General features: G+C 38.6%; 4 protein-coding genes across 8 annotated transcripts in view; 1 reads left to right on the top strand and 3 right to left on the bottom strand.

The window, feature by feature from the left end:
• Positions 1-1,135: 1,135 nt before the first annotated feature.
• nup43 (nucleoporin 43) lies at positions 1,136-6,804 on the bottom strand. Of its 2 annotated transcripts, none has more exons than XM_067572268.1 (8): positions 6,784-6,804; positions 4,287-4,409; positions 3,569-3,646; positions 2,938-3,100; positions 2,649-2,784; positions 2,389-2,540; positions 2,157-2,273; positions 1,136-1,684 (listed from the first exon to the last, which is right to left on the bottom strand). In XM_067572268.1, exons 2-8 carry the CDS (start codon positions 4,359-4,361, stop codon positions 1,455-1,457), a joined length of 951 nt encoding a protein of 316 aa, XP_067428369.1. In that variant the 5' UTR covers positions 4,362-4,409; positions 6,784-6,804; the 3' UTR covers positions 1,136-1,454. The 2 variants fall into 2 exon arrangements, with proteins under 2 accessions (XP_067428369.1, XP_067428367.1); XM_067572266.1 differs by lacking the exon at positions 6,784-6,804 and adding an exon at positions 5,392-5,630.
• On the top strand, positions 6,228-13,912 carry pcmt (protein-L-isoaspartate (D-aspartate) O-methyltransferase). Of its 2 annotated transcripts, none has more exons than XM_067572269.1 (8): positions 6,228-6,380; positions 9,780-9,884; positions 9,977-10,008; positions 10,508-10,612; positions 10,777-10,897; positions 11,839-11,924; positions 12,182-12,351; positions 12,928-13,912. In XM_067572269.1, exons 1-8 carry the CDS (start codon positions 6,326-6,328, stop codon positions 12,938-12,940), a joined length of 687 nt encoding a protein of 228 aa, XP_067428370.1. In that variant the 5' UTR covers positions 6,228-6,325; the 3' UTR covers positions 12,941-13,912. The 2 variants fall into 2 exon arrangements, with proteins under 2 accessions (XP_067428370.1, XP_067428371.1); XM_067572270.1 differs by having other exon boundaries at positions 12,182-12,408.
• Positions 13,697-23,122, bottom strand: lrp11 (low density lipoprotein receptor-related protein 11). The gene is made up of 9 exons (XM_067572265.1): positions 22,316-23,122; positions 20,844-21,001; positions 18,970-19,111; positions 18,573-18,698; positions 18,215-18,418; positions 15,927-16,094; positions 15,760-15,816; positions 15,549-15,641; positions 13,697-15,423 (listed from the first exon to the last, which is right to left on the bottom strand). The coding sequence occupies exons 1-9, from the start codon at positions 22,869-22,871 to the stop codon at positions 15,269-15,271; spliced, it is 1,659 nt and encodes a 552-aa protein (XP_067428366.1). The 5' UTR covers positions 22,872-23,122; the 3' UTR covers positions 13,697-15,268.
• A 1,589-nt stretch (positions 23,123-24,711) lies between these two features.
• Positions 24,712-26,400, bottom strand: part of map3k5 (mitogen-activated protein kinase kinase kinase 5) — a 72,586-nt gene continuing 70,897 nt past the window's right edge. For all 3 annotated transcript variants that reach the window (XM_067572262.1, XM_067572263.1, XM_067572264.1), the window contains one exon: positions 24,712-25,918. In XM_067572262.1, the coding sequence (XP_067428363.1) occupies positions 25,858-25,918 (61 nt within the window). In that variant the 3' untranslated portion in view covers positions 24,712-25,857. The remainder of the gene's footprint in view (positions 25,919-26,400) is intronic.

The raw sequence follows: 26,400 nt of genomic DNA, 5'->3' as shown, positions 1-26,400 counted from the left end.
AAGAAAATTGTGTGTCAGAAATGTTTTTCTCTGTTGTCCTATTTTGTCCTGTCATCTCAAGACCCCTTAGATTAATCCAAGGACTGCTTGTAAGGGTCCCGTCCCTCAGGTTGGGAACCACCGTATTAAAGGATAGGTTGGGAAAGGATCTTCTAATGGTCAGTGTGAACAGGAGGAATGATTACAGCAAGAAAAAAACTGTTTCAATGTTCATTTGGGCCTCTAAGACAGACTTGAAAAATTGTGAACATGTCCTTTAAGGTCAAGGAGGTTTCATATAAGATACTACATATAATTTATATTGCAAAAACTCTACTTGACAGTTTTAAAATTGTTGATATATGATAGGTATGATTTTTGTGGACTAGTCAAGGTATCTCCTACCTATTCTTTGTATTTATTCAGGATGTTTTGGACTGGTTTAGACACAGGACACTTGGCACTTTCAAAGAACCGAACATTTACGTTTTGTTTTATTTTGAGCACAAGGATTTATTTTAATAAAATGTTTTTCTGACTGTTGAAACATTCCTTTTTGTTTGAAAATTCATTGTACATGAATTTCCACATTTTTGTAAAACATTAAAAAAGGTTTTAAAAGTTTTTAAGAGTTTTGATTCTAAAAAGAAAGAGGCATTCTCTTTTAAATACTGACACATATGAAACAGGCCGTTATAAACATCACTCACCTGTGCTATTACATTATTTTAAAATCCTTTTTCAGCAACCTTCCAAATGTCTTGGATGAAACTGAATAAAAATCCAGCAGGATCTCAGACACACTAAATAATCGAGGTTTCACATTATAACCTTATACATTAGGTTAGAACTTTAACTTTGAAAGCAAGAACGGAAGTGGAACCGGGAGCGGACTATTGTGTGAAGCTTCGAAAAACTTCTCACAAGGTACCCGGATGCAGCTTGTTGTTTGCACGTTTTCCCATCAGCCTTCTCTTCACCCCTGGACCATCCATTCACCTTGTAGCTGCTGAACAACAGAACTTTGAATCCATTAAGACTTTATATTTTTAATTCAGCAGAGGTCATTTGAACTTAAAGTCTTTGACATGATGTTGACAGTGTTGTATCCCTTGAATTTGTAAATCAACAAAACAGTAACTGGATGCATGGGACATTAGGATAAAGGCTTTTTATTCATTTACTTCCAAACTTTTTTGAATGACATCTATACAAAAAGTACTGTTGAGCTGAAATCTGCCCAGAATGATTTACATGAAACTTGATCCATGACGATCCATCAATTCAACCGCAATAGAAGTGCACCAATAAATGTGTATGCAACATTGTTGACAGACGATAAAAAATAAACCAACATGTCAGAACCATACATTTGAACATCAAAAATGCTCAAAAGCATGGCTAAAAAATAAATTGTTTGTTCTGACTGAAATTGAAAACTAATAAACTCTTCATCCACATCTTCTCCAACTCTTCTAAACCGGGACCTGTCTGTTGACAAAAATAGCCTCTCCGTCAGTCCCGCAGACAAGACATTGTCCGAGTACATCTAAGCTGTTGACGGACAGCGTCTGGCTCGGCAGCATGTGAGTCGTCTCCAGACGGCCTTTACTGGAGTCTCCACTGAGCCAGGCATTGATCAGGGACTGGTTCCCTCCAGCTGGAGCCATCGCACTGCGAGACAGCATGCTGTTGTTCCTGCCACCTAGGAAACCAATTTAGAAAAAAATATTTTAGAACATTCTTATAATTACAGAACTATAATTATGTTGGTGAATAGTTTTCTCAGTGTGTTTAAATGCCAGCCTGATAGCTCTTGGTTATCTGTAGCTCTCTAACTGACTCAGTGTTTTCACAGTCGTTCTGACAAACAAAAGATAACAGCTGTGGTTTTATGACTAAGTATGAGACATATAAATATCCTAAGATTAAGACAGAAGACGCAGTATGTGTCATGATTTTGCTGTCATGTAGAGTTGCCAACTCTTGGTAAACTGATGTCTTATGGATTAAGGCACAAACGGCTCTAATTTCATATCCTCTTTATTTGTAAAATGCTGTTTCTTTGCTGCAAGCTTATTATAATGTTTGTCATCTCACTACTGGATGAAATGAATAGTACTCAAGCATCTAAAAACACACATAAACATTGTGTCTTCATTGTAAATCAGTCTTGCCTTGTAAGAAGGAAGGCATGTCTGAAGGTGTGGAAGTCTCCCAGTGCAGCAGTGAACCGTCCTCTGAGCATGTGAACAGATGATCTGGGTTGGTTGGGTGGAAGTGGACTTCCCACACTGTAAATAAATAACAAAGCATTATAAGTAAAATATACCTTTCCATATATCTCCTCTTCACAATTTTAAATTTAACACTGGTTAATTAATTAATACAATTGAAATAAAAACTTACTTTCAGCACAGTGAGCCTCCATAAGTGAGAAGGGTGTGTTGCCTTGTCTCACATCCCAGACACAGAGCATACCGTCCTGGCCTCCTGTGGCCACGATGTGCTGTTGGTTAGGATGTCTGTCCACGCAGTGCAGAGGAACTCTATCCCCTGACCTGAAACAAAAACAATTTATTAGAATTTGTTATAATAAAATGACTCAGGAAAAAAAGCAGATAAGATTTTCTTTTTCCTTTTTTTGCTTAGAACTGAGGAGATCTTACAGGGAGAGAATCTGGGACGGCGCGTTGCTTTGTTGTCTGAAATCCCACAGCTTAAGTTGGCCGATGGAGTTCACCGTCAAGATCTCTGTTGTTCTCAGGTAAGTCACAGCATGAATCGTGCTGCTATCTGCGTTCTCTAGCGGTGATTACACAGTCCGATAACACGTGTTAGTCACATTACACTCCTTTAAGTCATTCCACGGGTGTATCACATGCTAACAATTGTAATTCTTTGTGTATTGTAATGCGACGAGATGGGCTGGCAACAGCTGCTTAACCTCAGTCATACCTATGACTCGAATGACTCCTTCCTGATCGGCTCTGAAGACGATGATCTTGCCATCTTCACCCACTGTAACGATCTCTGGGCTGCTGCACACAACACCAGTACAGGGAGCGTTGTCACAGGGGTAACGATGTGCTCTTGCCCAGTGTTGAGAGACTGATATTGTCTGCAGTAGAGAGAAGACATAGGAAAACAGATGATTTACCTCACCAAAAGCATGCTACATATCCAGTTAAACAGTTTGTCCAACATTCTCTACCTTGAACCGCATCATATTTGTGTCGCCATAGTCAGGTCTGCTGGTCTGTCTTTAGTCAAATTCCCTTGTTAACCAGGAGTTTATAAAGTCATAAATAACATACCATATATAAAAATATCCAGAGGACATGAGTCATACTACAATTATTTGTAAGTCTTATGTATGTATGTAAAAAATCAGTTTGTAGAATTATGTACCTGAAGCACAGAATGAAAACAGGAGATAACATACAAAAGTCTGTTGTGAATGGTTGTAGTATGGGGTGTCCTCATGTTATAGGCTCATTATGAAATTCCTCCTGCATAAACCAGATCTGGATAAGCTCTCTGTAATGGATATTGTGTATTTGAAAGATAAGACTTGTCCAGTATGTACCTGACTGTTTTGGTGGTGGCGGAAGATGGTGACTGCTCCAGTTGATGATGCTGTGACGATTCTGTCTTGGTCCAGAAACTGTAAAATATAACAGAACAGAAGTACAATTAGTCCTGGACTCCTGGCACATTAAAAAAAATAAAACTAAACAAAACAAACAAACAAACGTATTCATCACAGGAAGCAACACTGGTTATACCAGTGTATATTTCTATCTAGCTCAAGGTGACTTTCCAAAATCCAAAAATATTCAGTTTACTATCATGTATGACACACACACATTCTCAAAAGTCTCAAATTCTCACACTTGAGAAGCTGCAACAACTGAATATTTTGCTTAGAAAATTACTAACACAATTTTACAGTTATCAGAATAGTTGCAGAATTTTCTGTTGATATACTAATCAATTAATCGACTAATCATTGCAGCTCTAATCACTTTTTATGCATAATCCTGTTATTCTGACACATCGATGTAAGGTAATGTGCATTTAAGTTTTTCTGTGCAACAAATACAATGACAGTGACAAATTCTTTATTATTTTGCACTTAATAATAATGTCATCTTGTTTCTTTTAATAAGACCAAGATAATTAATTGCTGACAAGTGCTCCTTTCAAGTCACAATAAACAGCTGAAGTGTTCTGTCATATTCATAAGCTGTTGTACCCATTATAAGTGGATAAATTAGGTACATTGGTCTCCATGAGTGACTTACTTGAAGATCCAGAACATCTCCGTCATGCTTGTGTTCACATAAAAGCTGTGGTTCTCCTTCAAATCCATCTTCCATACCAGAAACTCCATGATTCCCAATGGACCAAAAGGAAATCTTGTTGTCCTGCAATAAACACAAACTTGGATCATTAAAAGTCCAATTTGAGCTAATAACTAATGATCATAATATGAAGCAAAGAGGAAAAGACAACCAGAATTTGATCTAATTGATAGTTTGGTGACAGAAGTCTAATCAGTTGTCATGGTAACCACTGGTGGATCCTTTACTTAGGTAAAAGTACCAATACAGCAATGTAAGAATTCTCCATTACAAGTAAAAGTCCTGCATGAAAAAGTACATAAGTATTATGAGCTTGATGTATTTAAAGTATTGCAGTAAAAGTAGTTGTTTGGTTCCTCTGACTGATATGTATGTAGTCCAGTGGTTCCCAACTTAGGGGTCGGGCCCCTCCAAAGGGTCATCAGATAAATCTGAGGGGTCGTAAGATGATTAATGGGAGAGGAAAGAAAAAACAGTTTTTGGACTTTTTCTCTAATCTTTGATTTTTGGTGAAATATTGGATCATTTGAACATTTATTGAAATGAGACCATGTGAGAAGTTTAGAGGGAAAAATCATTATTTGGTGGAGCTGTTCACAACTCATACACATCTGAAATGTGACCCCGACTACACACTGCTTTTTGTAAGACGTCAAAGGCCAAAAAGTTTGGAAACCACTGGTTTCATCTTTAGCATTGTGTTCGTTATATTATCCATTGTGTCAAATCTTCATCTGAAAAGTAACTAAAGCTGCCAAATAAATGTAGTGGAGTAGAAAGTTCAATATTTCCCTCTAAAATGTAACTTAGTGGAGTGTAAGTATAAAGTAAGTTAGCATAAAATGGAAATACTCAAGTAAAGTACAAGTTCTTCAAAGCTGTACGTTACTTAAGTACAGTGTTTGAGTAATGTATTTAATAACTTTCTACCACTGACCGAAAGGACACCCTACATGTCTACAGTCATGCTCTGACAGTTACAATATGTATAAGTACGCCAATTAGCAAAATCATAAAAAATAAGATATTAATATTAACTGCCAACCTCGTTGTCCCACGAGCCTGTCGCAAAGATATCTGGTTGCTGCAAAGACGAATACGATACTGGCCGCCATCTCGTTTTGCTGATTTTCTGGGACACGTATTTAGCATTTACACACTCCATGGAGACAGAAAGAGTTTCTCCTACTTTAAATTAAATAAACGATTACTGGTACTAGCTTAGCATTCATGGACAACACCGCAGTGTACGCGCCTGCTACTTCGTACGTAACTACGGTGGCCCAATAAGGTCAAACAACCAGATCAACCGAACTTTTCGCTATGGGATTAAATTTGTGTCAAAATAATTGGACAACTTCCTAAGAATCAAACCAAAAAAAATTAAATTGAAAGTGAAAATGATCTCAATTGCAAATTTACAATAAAACTACGCATGAGCAAAACATTTGATTACAAAATTCTCCACTTTTCTCTCATTGATCTGGATTTCTCTTTAGTGGTCCCCCTTTTTCCATTGCTGTTTCTGTGCTCAGACTGTATAAGACCTTAATATACAGTGTATGGTTCAAACCCACTTGGGAAAAAACCTGGTTCTGATAATGATTATTAACACTCATTTAATCCCATACACTCACATTTACTACTAACAAGTGTCGCACTCCACCTAGCGGCCACCGCCTCCGCTACTGCGGCAAATCTGATTATCTACTCAGTGAGCAATGTGGCTTTTGCCTGTGCAATAAACCTTGGTTGAGGCGTATATATATAAATATATCCATTATTTATAAAATGCCACTATTCTAGATCAGGGTGTGTGTTTGACAGGCAGCCCTGCAGTGAAATCATTGTGGATGTCTGGTGACGTATCCGCCGCTTCGCCGCCTGCGCTGGAGGTTGTCAGCTTCATCGGCAAAACAGTTGGCGCAGGCGCGGCACTGACAGCTGCTGTCTACTTACTCCGCAAAGTCTGTCTAATAATGGCCTGGAAATCCGGAGGAGCCAGTCACGCAGAGCTTGTCAACAACCTCCGCAGTAAGTCCATTTGTTTTGTAAAGGAGCAGCACCGACTCCCTCAGCGACAGGTCGCCAGAAAACGGTTAAATTTGGCGGCTGCGGTTGACGGTGGAGCGACAGCTAGCTGGTTGCTAAGATATGTGACATGTTGCTGTTGACCTAGCCTCTCTCCTCTCTCCACCCCTTTCCCAAACCACGTTTACGCTGTTGTTACAGATGCATGCCTCGGTCGTTGCAGAAGATAATGCATCATTTAAGACACAATTTACCTTTCTATTGTGTAGGTTTGTGCAGCTAAACTTATGTGATGGGTTAGCTTAGCCTGCTAGCTCTATGTGCGTCATTCGCGACGTTTAGCTAGCATTAGCAGCCTTGCTAAGTGCCCTGCCCACATTCATTTAAGGCTATCTCTATAACTTACTGTCCACTCTGCTTCTACGGGAATGACACTGACAGCTGGAAATATGCGGCTTTTCTATAGCGCCTTTGTCAGTGATTGATTGAAAACGACAGCATGCTGCAGCATGCGGTCAGTTAATTCTAGTGACTGTGGATGCACAAAAAAGGAGCAATGACTCAGTGTGCCACCCTGCTAGGCGGCTGGTATCTGGTACCAAGTCCACTATCATCAATGCCACATGCTTTAATCTGCAGTCACATGGTAATGTGGTAAGGAGGGGAATTCAGAAAGGATAATTTCAAAAATGTCCAAGTATATTTTAAAAACGACAGTCAGGTGTCTATATGAACACTGAAAGAGGTTTTCCCCGCTGTAATAATTCCTCCTGTTCATACTGACTATTATAAGATCCCCTTCAAATGTGCTTTCAATGTAAGTGATGGGGGCCAAAATCCATTTTGTGCAAAAATGCATTTCAAAGTCTATCTGAAGCTTATATGAGGCTTCAGCAGTCTGAGATAGTCATATCAAGTGGATGAGCTGTGAGTTGCGGTGGAAGTAAAGTAACAAAAAGAGGGACTTTGGCACTAAAAAGACTGTAACAATTAAATATATCTACTTGATTTGACTCATTTGGATGCTGAAGCTTCATATTAGCTTCAGATAAACTTTTAAATACATTTTTGCACAGAAGGAGGACTGTGCATTTTGCTTCCATCTCTTACACTGTGAGTGCATTATGAAGGGATCCTCTGTTGTTCAGTATGAACAGGAGGAATGATTACAGCAAGAAAAACCTGTTTCAATGTTCATTTGGGCTCCTGACAGTTGTTTTAAGACATACTTGAAAAAATGTGAACCTGTCATTGATAGTGTACAACATGCAAGCTATGATCTAACAGATAAAATGTTTCTACCTTGCATGAAGCTAAATTATATCAATATGATATCTGCAGGCTTGAGTATGCAAGCCCACTTTCAATATAAAGTATCTACTGGGTCTATTTATATTCTGTGCAGTCTGATGTAGCATTGCAACAGACAGTTTGGCTGCAGGCATTTTGCCTGAAGCTGTATGGTTTTGGGACAGTGACCAGTCTGTCATGCTCTGTTTTCTTTGAAAGGAAAGGATAATCAGCATATTCTCTTGTCTTAATCTACCTTGGTAGGAGGTATGGTTGTATATTTTAGATTTGAGATTCCGCACATGAGTTTATTATTGATCATATGTTGCAATCCTGCAGGCGGAAATAGGAAATTGATTTAGTACTTTAGAAATGTGAAACCAGCTCCTCAGTATGCAAAGCTCTACAATGTAGGATAATGAAATCCTGGAAATCAGCAAGAACAAGTGAACTAATGTTTCACTGTGGGTCAAAATGCAGAATCATCCACTTTAGATTTCTACAAATTAAACAAATTTCTGTCTAACATTGGTACAAGTACACATTTTCTATATTCTGTCTTCTTTAATTGGCATCTGTGTAGGTGTTAAATAAAGTTAAATATCCTATTTAAATGTATCTATTTTACATGGTTCTTCCTAATTAAACTTTGTTCTGGACATTGACCCATTTACATGAATAGCTTAAATCTAACCCTGAGTTTGCATAAGCTGGATTTAAGCAGGTCACACTCAGGATGCATGCTAATTCACCACCTTCTCATTGTCTCTGTCCTCTTGACCATGACTCAGGACTGGTCAGCACAGGAAGTAATAGTTCATTCAATTTCTATTCCTCATCAACTCTTAAAGACAGTTTTTAAAATTTCAGCAGTTCCTAGTTTTGTGTTGCAGGAATATTAAACGTGTTTCTAAATTATACACCGAGTAGGTCTGAAGTCTAGAAGCAGCATAAAGTTTGATTGCTTATCCTAGGGCTCGCAAAGACAACTTTGTATTCTGAGTATCATTCTGGATAGGATGAAAACAGCCTAAAATCTGCCAGAACAGGTTATCTTAAATTTCAGAAATCACTAGTAGGTGTCCACCTGGCAGCTTGTATGGTTTATTTGTAATGTATCCTAAAGTGGTGCATAGCTGTGAGGGTGAGGGGAGTCGGTAATGAGAGCAGCGCCGGCTGTTGTTGGCTTTTCCTGCGTTTGGCACCAGCTGCTGCTGGAACCTGTTATGAGGGATTATTCCGAAGACATAAACAATTCTTTTGGGAGATTTTTTTTAGTGTCTTCTGTTCTGCCACGTCTGTGAGCTTTTACACTTTTTGTGCAGTTTATTTAGGTGGTCGTCTGTAGACCAACTCATGGCAATAACATATGTTTGGCACAACCTGTATGTATGCTGCAGTCTTGATTTCATCCTGCATTCTTCTCTGATTTGTCATTTTTCATACTGGGCATATTGTAATTTGCAACGTCATTTTCTTACTAATATGTTTTTATATTTTTCATTCTTTTTTTGTCTCTGCATTCTCCCCTGTTTACTCCCTGCTAACACACCATAATTTATATAAATACATACTCTGAATTTTTTAAAAATGAGTACATGCCATAGGAGTGGGTGATATGGATAAAAAACCTTTGTCATTTTATATTGCAGTATTTATATGTATTGTAATGAAGTACAATTTCCGTAAAATCAATTGAAGAACTGTAAATAACCAGACAGGAATGTTTTTTTTTTTACATCACATAGATGTAAAAATCAAAATTTTGACATAAAGCAGTTCTGGTCATTGATTTGGAAAATTTCCCACAACAGTCTATCTAACACACCTGGAGATATTAAAAAGAAAACCACCAGCAGTCTGATAATATCTCTGCTACCTGACATTTTCATTGTTATGATCATATGCCAGACCCCTAACGTACCAGAAATTGGTGATGTTATGACTAATACCCCTGTATTTACTCTATTCTTGCCTGGATGTTATTTTTCCTTCATGCCCTTTGTCACTGTTTGCTTCTGATGTGAGATTATGTAATGTATTCCTGCTCTGTGTTTGTACTTGCGCATGTTTCCGTAATACAAAGTGACACGAACTCTTTTGCACCCTCAGAAAATGGCATTATTAAGTCCGACAAGGTCTATGAAGTCATGCTGGCCACAGACCGAGCCCATTTCTCTAGGTGTAACCCTTACATGGACTCGCCGCAGTCAATAGGTATGTCTGTCATCATTCACGTATCGCAGCACAGTCTGAAATCCCAATACAGCCCCAACTAACCAGATCTGTGCCTCTCTTTTAACCAAAAGGCTATCAAGCAACCATCAGTGCTCCACACATGGTATGACTTTTAAGACTCTTTAACATGTTTCTGCACCTTGTGAATCTCAACTTTCAACAGTATTTTGTAAACCTTCCTCCCATTATTCCACCATTCAGTAGATAACAAAAGAGAAACATGCCAGATTATCTATTCAAAACTGAACCGTATCACTTATTTTTTTAGTGTATTACATTGACAGTTAACCAAATCTAAGCATTTGCATATTTTTATTGAATTTTTAGCATGTTAGCTTCGTCAACTTCGTCAAATATTTGGCTGTCAGGAGTGTCAACAAACTGAAAAATGATAAGAACATAACTTTATGACGGTAACAGACACAAAGAGACGAGTAGGGATGTTTGTCCAGCTGTGGATGACAAACAGATGTCCTGAGTGGTCTTTACTTTGTGGTAGTGAGTGTGATGCAATATAAATGTTGACTGATGGGTCGTAATGCAGTTTCCTTGTTGATGCCCCCCTCCCTCCCCGCCCCCCCCACCTTCATCCACCCACCCAGCACGCCTACGCCCTGGAGCTTCTACATGACCAGCTGTATGAGGGAGCAAAGGCCCTGGACGTCGGCTCCGGCAGTGGAATTCTGTCCGTTTGCTTCGCACGAATGGTGAGCCACACATGACGGGTAAACACATACCATTTCTCTTTGGTGGCATTCTGATAGATTAGACGAACTGTCAGCAAGTCAACATGGAAGTTAGATAAAAATGCGTTTGATGTCGTGTTATTCTTGTACGAACTGATCACCATCCTTCCCTCTGTGCTTTACAGGTAGGACCTAAAGGGAAAGTTATAGGCATTGATCACATCAAAGAGCTGGTAGACGATTCTATAAATAATGTGAAGAAAGACGACCCCAGTTTGATAACATCGGGCCGAGTCACACTAACAGGTAAGACTTGTAGTGTCCGTTTTATTCTATTGTCAGACATTTAAATGGGACAGTTTAATGTTTGTTAGTCCTTTCAGTCCTCTCTTCAGAAGTGATCTAAGCATACAGTAGCTCAGCAGACAGCAGTGCAACACTAAATAATTGAGCAGTGAGAACCTACTTTCACCTGCTCTGCAGGAGGGCAGTAGTGCTGATACAACCAGGCTGTGAAGAAAAGCACTTCTTTTTTTGTCATAGTTTTAAAAAATGACAGCTTCAATGCTTACACAGCCTGTTAGTAGGGGGGGGGGTAAATTTAAAATGTGTGATTTATATTGGTAATTAAACAACAAACTAGGCAAAAACAGTAAAAAGCAATCACTCCTAACGAATCAGAAGAGTAGAAAACAATACAACACAGTAGCATGACATAAAAGATTGTCTACAGACTGAAAGGATGTAGGCTGACACCACAGCTTGTTGTGCCTGCAATACACAACCTTCCTGACATCAAAAAGTCAAATCAGAAGAAGAGCTCCTGTGGTTTTTTGGGGGGTTTTTTGGCTGATGGCAGACTACATAAGCTATTTTAAGACATCAGTAGTAGATTTGGGAGTTAGCAGATGCGTTCTGTACTTTTATCTGAGAACAAAACAAGACGCCATCCTCAAAATATTGCTACATTATTGGTATCAAGGGGCTGAGCGAATATATTGTGAGACGTGTTTTCATCAGTGTCACCCAGCTTCATACGTTTGGTAACATGTGATGAGTATTTTTGACATTTCTTAGACTAAATGATGAATAAATTAATTTTTAAAAAATGATGGACAAATTAGTACAGTCAGATACAGCTTCAGATAAGTGTTGTCACAGCACAACAAGGTTTAAATAAGTATGTGACAGCTTGGTGAGGGTGTCCATCAGTGTTGATGCAGCCTGTGTGTGTGTGTGTGTTTCAGTGGGAGACGGGCGGATGGGCTACACAGAGGAGGCGCCTTATGATGCCATCCATGTTGGCGCAGCAGCACCCACCGTCCCCCAAGCTGTAAGTCTCAACAGCAGCGATGTGAACACTTTAAAATCTGGTGATCAAGGTCACATTTTGCTGATTAAGTTTAAGACAAGTCGTAGAATACCAACGCAAAAATAAAAGTAATGCAATTTTGAGTTTCGGACAAAACAACAATTATACTGGCTTGAAATAGCAGTGCTTGGGATGTCTTTCTAAAACCATCATGGTGAAGGCAAGTTAATTGTATTATCATGTTATTGACCCACGACATGACCCTGCGTCTCTCCCAGCTTCTGGACCAGCTGAAGCCCGGCGGCCGGCTGATTCTGCCCGTGGGCCCGGCGGGGGGGAACCAGATGCTGGAACAGTACGACAAGATGGAGGACGGCAGCACCAAAATGAAGCCCTTGATGGGGGTGATTTATGTGCCTTTAACAGACAGAGACAAGCAGTGGTCCAGGTGGAAGTGACTTCCTTCTCTCCCTCCTCCCCCTCTCTCCTTCTCACAGTGGCAAAGGTGAAACGGTGTGGCTTGGAGCAGGCAATGGATCACAAGGGGCTGCATTTTGCTGCTTGTTGACATTTTTTGCTTCGTCCATACCATACCAGCTAGCTGCACGTTTTTTTTCATCCTTTTTTTAACTCCATAGTTAAAAAACTGGTTCAATAAAACCTGCTTGACTAATTGATTTTGCAGTGATAGTTGTTTTGGAACCCAAACATGAACTGAAATAGCATCAGTGTTAAAGATTATGCTTGGTTTCAGAGAGCATGATTATTTTGTCAATCTGGACACCCATTAAACACTAAAACACAACGTCCTGGCTATTACTTGTTTGATCTTCTACTCTGTGAGATGTAGAAAAACACCAATAACTGTTTGGATTGTATCATGATTAAGTTTTCTTTAACATTTTGCATGTGATTCTAACTTTTAACCTTGTGTTTGCATGACAGGAGGATGGTTGTCTAACTTGTATCCGGCTCTCTTTTTTCTTCTTCTTTTCTAACATTCATGATTTCTGTTTTCTTGCAGGGATGAACTTTGAAGAGGAAGACTGTCCATAAATCCACCTTTAAGTTTGAACCTGGAGAAAACTCGGACGGGGTCAAACAGCCCTTGACATTTCATTCAAAGCATAACAAAAACATGCTCTTTTTGTTTAAGTCTAACTATGGACTAGAGTTTCACGTTGATGACAGCCCAGAAGGGTTGGGATGAAAGACTGCTTGAAGCTCAGCACAGAAATATTGGAGAAGGCTTTTTGTTTTTGTTTTCAGGCCTGCATCTTTTGGTTGTGTATTCTTTTTAAATGCTGGATTTTAGGATTTTAGTTTTTTTTTTTTTTTTTTTTTTTTTTGTGGTTTCATCATTTGAATTGCAATCAGTCATTTTTACAGTATTACATTTCAGCAGCATCAAAGCTGAATGTAGGAAGAACGCTGGACTACAACGAGGAAAGCCTGAGCCTTTTAGATAACTCACCTAGCTACAGTGTGTGTGTGTGTGGATCATCTAACTGTAGACTTGTCTGCTAACATATGAGCTTTTCCCCCCCGCCAGCAGTAGTAGGAACACACTAATAGGCAACAATGGCTGATGTAACTCGCACACGTTTGATGTGCAGCACTCTTAGGTCATTCTACACATAGAGTAAGCAATGCATTGAATCATATTGGCAATGCCTACACTCCAAAGAGAGCGGAGCACTAATTACACCAACACACACACGTGCACATACAGGGCCGTGCTTTCCCCTCAGTGATGTGTTGCTTTCTGCCGCTGCCAGTTTTTCCATTAACAATTTGTGCAGGCTCTTCTGGTGACTGACACTAAATGGGATAGTCACTGCTTTGCCAAAATAAACTACAACATATGAAGCAAATGAATGTCTGTTTTCTTGAAAAAAAACCACATAAAATTAAAAAGCACATTTAATTTTGGGATCTAAGTGATGGATGATATTTGGCTTTCACAGTTTCTGGAATGGCAAATGAAAATAAAGAGATGCTTATGTTTTTGTCTGCCTTTTGTTATTGAATGTTTTGTGTGCAGAAGATATTCTATAATGTAGTCGTAGAGGCAGGCTGGGACGAGTATGGGATGAGAAATGCTGAGGTCAGGAGTCCACATTCCTGCAACACAACCCCACCCGCATGAGAAATTTGTGACTAGTCACCAAAAATAGTTGCAACATTTTCTGATAACTTCATTATTTTCAATTAATTTGCTTTTCACTGCTATGAATATAATTCTAGTGAAGAAATACAAACTTGATCATTATTACTGTCTAAATATAGTAACTAAAAATATGACAATAAAAAAACTGTAATTGTAGAGAACATACTCTTCAGTTTTTAAAATTCCCATATTCCTAGAAACAAGTTAATGTCCTCAATAGTGGTTATGTTTTGTGCTATAGATGTGGGATAAGGTAAATCATTGCAATTTTATAAATCACTGTCAAGCAATCACACCAACTTTACATATATATATATATATATATATAATAAACTTTAATACCTCACATAAAAGACAGCACTTTGAGGGAATACATCTGCGCAAACATACTCCACATACATATGCTTAATAAAGAGAAATAAGCAACAGAATCAGGCAGGAGCAGGATCTGACCAATAGAGTTTGCTATGGCTTCATATTTTTATAGGACAATTTAAGAAGAGCTTGTTGCTGAATCCTATTCAGCAAAAAAATAACCACTGGCATAGAGAAGTGCACTATAACGCACTCCACTACATCTGTGTCCTCAGTTCAGTTTCATTCAAGGTAAAGTCTAGAGCACAAATGTGACACATCAGTGCCACTCAGTGGCAGAAATACAGTATATTTCTGTGCCGCTCTAGTCAGAAAAAATTCACACTACTTGAGATAGAAATATATCAAAATGACCAATACTGGAGGAATAAAAGTAATTTTAATAAAAGGGACAGAAGAGCTTCTTGTAGTATCCCATGGAAAAAGCGTTTGATAAAACAATATACTAGACAGCCGTATGTCAGTGTTGAACTGGGAATGTGGAATCTTTCATCATGGATTCACAATCAGATTTTCTTAAGACAACATAAATATGAACTCACAAGCATCTGAATATGTGTAACTGGCTTTGAAGGCAGCGTCTCAGCAGCAGCAGCAGATTGGGGAGGTTCAGCATGGACGTGTTGAGAAACGTTTACGATAGCAGAGAGTTTCCAACCTGATATGAAATAAATTAAGAGACACCAGGCTGCAGGAAAGACAGAGTGCAAATTGAAGAAGTCCTGGTTCAGGCTCTGGTGACAACGCCCTATTCTGACCTGTGAACGAGAATTTTCTGAGATCTTGGTGCTCTTTTTATTTGCTGCTCCTCTCTGAGTGGCTACAGGTACATGCCGTTGATGAGGTAATCTGACTCCTCGGTGGTTAGGGGTCGGGCTTTTTTCAGCTTGTGGCGAACAAGTCTGAGCCGACAGCCGATCATGAGCAGCAGCAGAGCGGTGATGATTAGGCCGAGTGCCAGTGGAAGGATCGCACCTGGAGGAGGAAAAAGAGGTGATAATGGAGTTTTAGGAAGATGACAAGTGGAGCCAAATATGACACAATAACCACAAAAAGAGGTCATATGGAGGTTGATATGAAACTTTCATGTTAAGTCTTACCTGACTCCGGGGCTGGATGTCCTTCCATCGCTGAAAACGGTTTGGAGATGGGGACGTCACTCTCTGCTTGGCTCTGAGAGACTTTAGGAGCAGCTTCAACAAAAGTACGAATACAACTTAGAGTTGGAAATAGTCAACTGTCAACACTGTATTACTGATACGTCAAGGAAGAATTTCTTTCAAGTTTTATTAAAATTCATCGCAGCTTTACCTATTTCAGTCGGCTTGGTGATGGGAGGAGCGACAGTTGCTGGTTTGAAAGCCGGTTCTGGAAGATTAAAAATTACTATTTTTAAGACGAGTTTTATGTTGTTGCAGCTACAAAATTAGGTTAAAAAAAAAGAAAAAAAAAGAATTGGACAAGAAGTATCTTCTCACTTTTCTGTATACATTCACTGACACAATCCGATTCCTGGAGGAAGTTGTTATGGTTGCCCTGGCAACCACCATACAGAAAGTGTTTGCATTCCCCTGCAACCCGGTCATAATACCAGCGTGGGAAGGTGCCTTTACAAGGTCCTACGACTGGAGCCGCAGCACACGGATCTACAGCAACAGAGAGAAGGAGCCAGACATAATCAACTGATATTACATGTATTGATCTATGATGAAAACTGATTTACAACAATTTCGATAAACAAATAATAATTATCAAGCAAAAAATGACAAACATTTGAGGATCTACTGCCCACATTTACTATCTCTAATTGAACAATCTGTGTTTTGGACTGAAGACGTTACTATGGGTGATGGGAAACTGTGATGAGAATCTTTCACTTTTTGGGATATTTTATAAACTTAACGATTCATCGATTAATTAAACATATTGAAAAGCCAAGAAATAAATTAACAATGAAAATAATTAGATAAAGCTGCACTAAATCATATTGTTATATTAACAATAAAAAAAAAATACTGTACAATGTGAAAATGGCAGCTTGTAGTGAAAACCCCACAGAGAATTATCACTCAACTCTACGGAGTGTTTTAGCTTCTTTCAGCTCGCTGTTTTGGTTTTACAAACCACAACTTGGCTGTTTTGATTCACTCTCACAGCTCTCATCAACTTTGTTCCCACCCTGTGCAGGCAGTTGTTTTTTGAAACAGCTACAACAAACTGACTGATCATTAGCCGTCCAGCGCTAAAGTTAGCAACTAGCTGGTGAACATTGTGGAACATTTAGCAGCTTAGAAGCCAGATATTTGTTGGTGGAGACCAAAGCTGGACTACAAAAAGAGATTTAATATTACACTAACATTCACCAGGTAGTAAAAAACACGACTCCAAATGAATGCTAGTCTTACTGCATGTCTAATTTATTTTGTATACATTACTTCACCTATATAACATATACATATGTAACTATAGTTACAGCTACCAGAACCATTACTTCTGCACATAGTTTGCTTTTCTATTTTTTACAACCCACAAGTCAGGTCATGTATATATAACATATATACATATTATATAAATATTGTAATGTTTATAATGTATATAGATTGAATTCAATTTACTTGACTTTTTATTTTGTTTGTATTCATTGCGCCTAGCTCTTAACTATTTCCTTGTTTTCTGCTCTGCTGTAACGTGAATTTCCTCTCTGAGGATCAATAAAGTCTTATCTTAACGCACTCAACATATCAACTTTGTAAAGTGATAATATCTCAGTGTTGTGTTTACAGCTTGTTGTGTTGTCTCCAAGTAAAAAAAATGGATTAATGGTTTATGATGCAATAAGATAAACTTAATTGATCCCACAGGGAAAGTGAAGTTGCAGCTCTAGCGGAGTATCAGTGGTAAAAGATTCCCATCAATAACAAACCCACAAACAACAGACTGCAAAGGTCAAAGTATTTCTGAAACCTTTCTTTTGACTTCTCCTCTCTCTCTCTGTCTCTCTCTCTCTCTCTCCTAAACAAAGGTATCCATCTAAGTTTGCCAAGCATTTGGACACGGGACTAAGCATTTTGAAATGAAGAAAAGACTCCTGAGAATGCACCTTACCCCAAGTAATACCCACGGTGAGGTGGCAATGGGGGAAGAAGCCCTTTTGGTCTGTCTCAGCCTGATTCAGGGATCAGATGGCAGCAGGGACAGAGGTGCTTTGTTCCAGCACTCAGAGGAGACGCAGCATAGAGCTGTTTTCCCAGGGAATGTAGAGTGGCCCTGTGGCTTCGCCAGCATTTTAGCTCAGTACTATGACTCAATGGCTTCCTACAGGGGCTCCATCTGCTTCTATGTCAAAACACGTACTAAAACCCTCTCTGCCTCTTTACAAAGGGATACTGCACTAATGACACAGTAATGGAGGATCATATTGTTAAAGATTCCCTCTAGAAATGCTTTATGACATATAAAAATACTGTTTGAATAACAATTTGTCTTTTCAATAAAAAAAAGTTAGATTACTTTGTTAAAAATTCTGCACATACATCAATTTGCACAGTGAAGGAATACATTTTTGTGAAATGTGTGAAGGGAGGCTTTTAAGCAAAAATGTGAACAGGTACAGCTAAAATAAAAGAAACGCTTGTAGATTCTCATCCTATTATGTGTGTGGAATCACCACTCAACCATGTGTTTGTATTATCACACTCTAGAGCAACATTTTCAGGTGTCTTTGTGTAGTTATTTATTGCCCTTCAATTTCAGAGTATATTGCTACCTTGACTGGCTGAGGCCTCCTGCTGACTGGGACTTTGTGCAGGAGTGGCTTTGGCCCTATCTTGAGGTGGTATGATGTTCTCCATGGTCTTCCTGGGCCCAGCCTGGAGCATGGAGCCATCGGCAGCTTCCTCTGTCTGAGCCACAGGCAGATGAGGGCTGGGTAGATCAGCAGTGTGAGTCACTGACTTCCGGCTGTTGTCAACTAGAGAGAAAAACAAGGAAGTAATGGGCAGGTACATATATATATTATTCTCATGCAAAATGCATGTGCATAGAACTTTATAAAAGACATTTAGCAGGTGCATTGCTGAAAACAAAACATGCCATTTCAATTGTAAGCAAGAATAATTTCTTACAGTTAGGACAGAAGTCTTCATCAGAGCGGTCTGGACAGTGTTGCTTCCCGTCGCAGGCGTAAGTGATGTCAATACAGCAACCGTCATCACACTTGAACTGGTAGTTTGAACAGTGACCTGTACACACTGTGGACACAGACAAGCACGGCTACACATCTTGCACTGTGACCTCAAAAACTCAGTGAACGTACCATGATTAATGCTACAATTTAATTCTAACTGACTGAAATAGCAACTCTGGATACTTTTCATCAAAGAAAGTCCAGCATACAGAAGGTGCAATACTTCACACATGCACCTCAACACACCGAGGCCTTAACTTAACATGAACAAATTAATATAAAGGAGCTTAAAACAAAAGACTGCATCAAATATGTGGTTTTGGTGAGGGCATCACCTTCTGCCTGGTGTTTTGGTGCCAGCACGGTAACAGAGACGTTGTCGGAGCTCTTCTGACCAGCTGTGTCAGTAACAGTCATCTGGAAGGTGTAGACACCCTCCTGGAGACTGCTGATCTTCAGCAGCCCTGGATGAGTCACCTTCAGCACACACACACACACACACACACACACACACATACACCCACACACACACAAAAGGGTAAATGATGGGCACCAGTTCTGTTATCAACTTTGATTTAATAGCACAAGCACAGATTGAGATTTTTATTTTTGTATTTTCTTCTTTATTTATCATAAACATGCAAAGAGGATGAAGTGGCACAATAAGATACATAATCCCATTATAGCATCAGCTTCAGTTTTTAAAACTTTACTGCCTTGGGGAAGTTTTTTTTTGTAATTAACATAACAACTTCAATCAGTTCACCCACATCATGAAAATAGTTATTTCCCTGCTTACGCCTATTAATGTGCAGCCATGCAGACAAGATTTATCCTCTGCTAAAACTTCTGTCTCCACCGCAATATAATGGAGGTCAAAGGAATTTTCTTTGTGGTGCTCAAAGCGTAAGAAAAATACATTTGAAATATGAAATCTTTGTTCACAGTATATGTAACTTTATATCACAATATTGATGTATATCAATATATAATACACTTTCAGGAAAATTCATTGATGAATTGGTAATGGATAAAATACAGGCAGAAAGGACTTTTGGCAAAGTATACTTGCAATGTCAAAGTACTTTTTCTCATTGATACATAAATCTGATAAAAAGCCAATATTGCCATAAAACAGTCCAGATCACTGATTTACATCATTGCTCATTATGGCAAATATATCCAGGGATGTTAAAGGTAGAGCTGCAGCAGTTAATCAATAGAAAATTAATCGCCAACTGTTTTGGTAATTGAATAATCGTTTTCAGTGATTTTCTAAAAAAAAATGCCAAAATTCTCTGGTTCCAGATTCTTAAATACAAATATTGTCTGGTTTCTTGAGTCTTCTATGACAGTAAACTGAACATCTTTGAGTTGTGGACTGTTGGTTGAGACAAACAACATTTGAGGACGATTTGAGGGCTTTAGGAAACTGTGATCACAATTTTTCACCTTTTATTGACATTTTAAAGACCAAACAACTAATCACTTAATGAGAAAATCATCAACTGATTAATCAATAATGACAATAATTGTTAGTTGCAGCCCTAGTTAAAGGGATACTTACCATTGTATGAATGGTATGGCAAAAATCTCCAACCCTTATATTCAAGACTGAACAGCAACATATCTCTGGCTCACTATATCTCAGTGACTCACAGTCATTCACAGACCTGCTGTAAAGTGTTTTCTATTGAAGGTAGAAAATAGTGAAACTTCAGATGAAAGTGACATAAAAAGCAGGACCTTTTTGTGTTAGAAGCTTCACATGTTTCCTCTAAGGCTATGAATAGAGGGCAGGCTGCTGTCCTTGAGGCACATTTGGACGTAATAAAATCTTATCTCAGTTGAAACAGCAAAGTATTATGCAGCTCTGGACACAAGCCACCCTGTTGACTTAACTAATGCACACACACAAATGCAATTCGTCCGTGAGGACGATTAGTGACTCTCTTCATACTGCAAATGCAAATATTAGAATCATCTGATCCCCCAAAGTAGATAATAGAGTTATTCCTGTGTGTTCTCTTTAATTCACTCCTTGTTTCCTTCTGTGTACAGTGCAGCTCATTGGAACAGACCAGAGCAATATTTTCAACTTTCACTCTCACTTGGAGCTCTCAAATTAAACTTTAGAGTATTTGTCACTTCACTGTAAGACGGCTTGGCTAATAGGGTTCACTGAACAGACTATGTATGAAACACAGACCTTCATATTGATGGCTGTGTCCCCCTTGACAAGAGTCCATTCATAGTTGTTGATCCCAACGTCGTCCACACTGTCCCGGCCGTCCAGCACGGCCCAGTCAGTGGGCAGCTGGATCACCACATCCTGTCCAGCGTCACTGCGGGGGGGCTCATCCCCATCTGCAAAATCAAACAGGAAATCCCTGGTTATATGGAAGATGTGTGATAATCTAATACATGCCTTACTTATTACAATTTTACCCTTTTCGTCACTTGACACATTAATATTTGTTTTATTCCACTGCTGGTTAAGAAATAAAATGTGTTCTTATTACTGTATTGTTGCAGTAAGATTATTAAAAATAGAGATATCTTTATTATTTTTCTGGGAATATTGTACTTGTTATTTCAGTATTTGTGTAATTGCACTAGAATAGCCACTTTTCTTGCTTTTATGAAATCATTAGTAAATGAATAGAGGAGATACTGAGGTCATAAAAACACCTGCTACAGGTCTCAGTGTCCGGATCTATCTTTGCAAGGCCAGAACCAAAAAGGCAAATCATTAACCTGCCCTGCCTGCTTTATCAAGATAAGAAGCAGTTGCTAGTGACTCGCCCAAACCTGCTGACATATAGAACTGTTAGAAAGCTGATATAAAACTTATTATACTGTCTTGATGATCTTTTTCAAACATCTCATCCCTTTTATTAGAGAGATTAAACTGAGACTGCACAAGGAGAGTTTTCTTACGGGTAATAAAGTTTTATGTTCCAACCTTCGACTAAACATTAGGAAAAAAACAAGCAGAAATTACTTTCAGGGCATTAAACAATACCTCACCCTCCTCCTGTCTCTTCTATAAATACATAGAGGAAATATTTCCGGTATGGCCTTATACAGTAAACAAAGGTATATATCAGTGATTGTGATGAATTATAATATGGCAGCTCTATCCTTTGTTATTATAAGAACAATAACATGGGAATGAATAATTAAATAACCTTCCAGTAACCAACATGAGTCAATTCATATTCATATACTTCACTCATTCTCCATTACAAACAAATGTTAAGTGATTGCTTCTCTATATAATATGCATGTTGATAAATCATGGAATATTGAAACATTTACTTACACTTACACTTGATATTTAATATTAATTTAAGCTTTAAATGAAGAACTACATGGCAAAATGTTACTTAAGAGGATAAATACATTGTAACTTTTACTTTGGGTAAATTTGATTAGTGTGATTAGCAGTGTAATATTTGGCCGTGCACTTAACCAGCATGTTTACTTGGTTATTTATCACCATTTAATTAAGCTTTATGTTGGGCCCATAGGGAAGACTGTTCACTGTAATCCAGGCAGTTTTTAAAATAATGCAAACATACAGACGAACAGTGAGTTATATACAACACGGACATTTGACTACGTAATGATCAATCATATTGGCTGATAATTTTATTATTAAATGTATCCGGCCTTCACCTTGTGTATCATCCTCATCAGGGAGCCCTTCCCCGGGCCTCCGGATGGAGGAAACAGGGAGGTGCCCCTGCGTGGTGTTTGGAGTCCGGCTGTATGTGGTGAAGCCCTGCTGTGGAGCGAAGGAGCAAACGTTTTTATTCCTGTAGGTGCAGTTGAACAGGTAGCAGTTGAGACTTTCCCCGGGCTGCCTCAGGTCCTCCTGGACCACCGCCACGGTGCAGTGAGGCTGCGAGCAGCAGGCGTGCAGACAGTCCTTCCAGGTGTACACCCTGTCCGGAGCCAGCAGGAAGGTGGCCCCGTGCTCGATGGAGGCCTTGGCCCGGATGATGCGCTCTCCGACGGCGTTGTAGTCGCCCACACAGGAGTCACTCACATCGCCTACCCTGTATGCCTGGTCCTGCTGGAGCTGCTTGCGGAATTCCTCCAAGAGCTCCTCCACCCCTGTTATTTTGGATTTTAGGTCGGATATCGGTGAGGTCCGAGTGTCGATACGTTGCACCGCGCACAGCAGCACAGCACAGGCGAGCAGCCGCCGGTGATGCTGAAGCAGAGCCATGTTGTTTACGCAGTGAAACGGCGTCTCCTTCTGCCTCCGGCTGGTCTCCGACGCATGAGGGTCCTCACAGCAGAAACGGCCTCCCTACATGAAATATAATAAATATGATACTCATGTAAAACACGACAGCTTACTTAATATTCGTCTGTAAATATTAAGCTGAGCGGGTGTCGGTTTGTCCTCTGACGATGCTAAAAATCCGTCGTTGTCATGGTGAGGAGGAGACCGCCGCGAGACCTGAACGTTTGGCTGCTTGGCAGAAACCACTGACGTCATATGATGAATAAATATGGCAGGCGGAAAGGCAAGTGCACCTGTAGCTGTTTCTGTCTATAGTCTGTTTGCATTACATAAACACTGCAGGCTACACTGAACGGCTGCATTTTAAAACGTTGAAAACACACATTAACGTAAGGGAGACTGGGAATAATGGTAACATATTTATCATTAAAATGTACATTTTGTATATGTTTATTATTGTGCTGTAATATTTTATTGAAAGAGAAAAGTATCTTATTTTGTTTTTTGTTTATGAACTGAAAATGAAAATCATGTCACCTAAACATATGTTAAGAACAGTATTAACATGTGAGTCCATTTTTAATACATTTTATTTTAAAAAATGATGCAAATGGGTGACAAATGAAAGGAAAAAACTGAATAAAGTGGAGAAACTGTTTCTGTACAGTCTGTAAGGGTTTTGATGAGTCTGAAAATGACGTGAATCATATGTTATGGCCTTTGCAGTAAGAGTGGAAAGAAACAGCCTATACTGTATTTAAGTACAACTTTGAGGTACTTGTACTTTACTTGAGTATTTCCATTTTACGTTACTTTATACTTCCACTCCACTACATTTCAGAGGGAAATATTGTACTTTTACTCCACTACATTTATTTAACAGCTTTAGTTACTTTTCAGATGAAGATTTGACACAATGGATAATAAAACAAGCTTTTAAATACAATACATCGTTAAAGATGAAACCAGTGGTTTCCAAACTTTTTGGCTTTTGACGTCTTACATAAAGCAGTGTGTAGTCGGGGTCACATTTCAGATGTCTATGAGTTGTTAACAGCTCCACCAAATAGTGATTTTTCCCTCTAAACTTCTCACATGGTTTCATTTCAATAAATGTTCAAATGATCCAATATTTCACCAAAAATCAAAGATTAGAGAAAAAGTGACTGAAACTGAAAACAGATTTGTGTATCAGAACATTGTTTTGTCTTCTTTTCTCTCCCATTAATCATCTCATGACCCTTCAGATTTATCTGGTGACCCTTTGGAGGGGCCCGACCCCTAGGTTGGGAACCACTGGACTAAACTAGCTAACTGTATATAAAGTAGTTCAAACCAGCTCCACCTCCAGCAGCTACAACAGTAACATGCTGCTCTAACACTGATGCTTCAGTATTAATAATCTAATGATGTCATATATAATAATATATCAGTCAGAGGCACCAAACCACTACTTTTACTGCAATACTTTAACTACAACAAGGTGATAATACTTATGTACTTTTACTGTAGGATTTTTCATGCTGGACATACTTTTTATGGTGTATTTTAATACTATAGACTATATTGTATTACTATATTGGTACTTTTACTTTTGTAAAGGATCTTAATACCTCTTCCACCACAGCTGGGGGCTTCCAGATGGAAAGACTAGTTGTTTTTGTTGGTTTTTCCTTGGATGTGTCATCCATGTTTATTTCTATATTAGTAGATATTTTATAAACTAATACCTGGCTATACCAACCCATTCTTTCAGGAATTTTCTACCTTTTCTATTCTAATTTATTACAGTCATACGCAACAAAACATCTCTCAGACATTTCTTTCACAGTTTCAAGATGAAAAGTTTTATTTAACAATATGACACAAAAATCTTGAATCATTTCAGATATGAAACAATACGGACACACTGCTCATGATTATTCTCCCTATTTCTGACATCATGGTTTAAAATAAAAAAGGTCAAGGCTTCCGTATGAAATTTGTTTGTATTTGTATTTTGTATTTTCATTTTCAACATACATCTGATTGAATGATCATATCAACACAAGCAAGATAAACAAAATTTAGTCAGTGTACAACAATATAAATGGAGCAAATGATCTGATGTAAAATTAATTAATAAATGAATATTATCTCCTATGATTTGTGACACTGGAAAATGACACAATACTATACAATTCATTTTCACGTGTTCGTTATAGACTTAGTCCAATCCACATGGAGGCTATTTATTATGTTTATCTATGTATTTTTAAAAGTACATAAATGTCATTCACATATAATTCTATGACACAATATTTACATATTTCTGAAAAATAAAAATGTAGATTCGTATTATAAAAGGAAATGTGAAAAAAAGCATAGACAATTTAAATAAGTCTCAGGACAGATAAAAAATAACAGGGCATGCATTGACATCCTTCAGATTCCCATAACAATTAAATTAAAAATATATTTAAATAGAGTAGTGATAAGATACCTACAATAAAAACATTAGTACAGATGTAAGAACAAAACTTTCTTTTTCTTTTTGATGTAGTATTTTGTATCTCAGGCTTGTATTAGAAAACGGTCAGTCTCCAGTTTTGTAAACGTTACATCTTGTAAAGACAGGAGAAAAGGTTTTGACACTTTTCAAGATTTCAAAGCTGGGCTTGACTTTTCTCACTACTTGTCATTTTTAACGCACCTGTAACAAAAAGCGGTGTCATGTCCATCACGCATAACAAAACTAGTGGCACTTCTCAGTGATTCGTGCTTTCAAAATGACCTTTTTCGCCAAAATCCTTATTTTTTGGTCGAGGAGTTTCTTGCGTGGTTGGAAAGCTGCTCAACACACATGGCAAACACAGGTTCTTCTCCTAAAAGTCTTGCTCTTATAAATACTGAGGTAAAGAGGAGAATACTGAGTTGTTGGGACAAAGGCCCTGGCTTCTCTGAGTGGTTGTCCTCAGGTCAGGCTTCAGGTTGGCTTCTGTCTGTAGTCTGTGATGGCCTTCCATAGTTTACACAGGATTCCACCTCTGACCAGGACAGAAAAACAAACAAAAATAGAGAAGACTGTTAGAGTGTAATATACAACCTTCAGAAACCAGTAACCTTTAGAAATCACACTGTATCTCCTGTAATTCACCTTTTCAAGTACTTAAAGGGGATGTATAATTCACATTTTCAGGTCCATATTTATATTCTGGGGCTCTGCTGATGTATCTTTGCATGATTTATAGTTAAAAAAACTCCTTATTCATCTTATACTGGTTCTTTACACAGGCCCTCAGTTCAGCCTCTGTTTGAAACAGGCTGTTTTACTTCCTGTCTTTTTAAGGCCCCCCTCTGTTCTGATTGGTTAGCTTCCAGAAGTTGCCCCTCGGCAGACTTCCTGAATTTGATCCGAAATATGTGAGTGGACAACATGAACCCGTGGAACAAACTTAGCAACAAAGGCTATCAGCAGATGGCCGTTGCACGAACAATCTGATGTCATCACGAGGAGGAAGTAGAGATA

Source organism: Thunnus thynnus, chromosome 18 (assembly GCF_963924715.1).
Source record: "Thunnus thynnus chromosome 18, fThuThy2.1, whole genome shotgun sequence".
Taxonomy (NCBI): Eukaryota; Metazoa; Chordata; class Actinopteri; order Scombriformes; family Scombridae; genus Thunnus; species Thunnus thynnus.
Note: the sequence above shows the minus strand (reverse complement) of the source record. Positions and strands in the feature narration are given on the sequence as shown.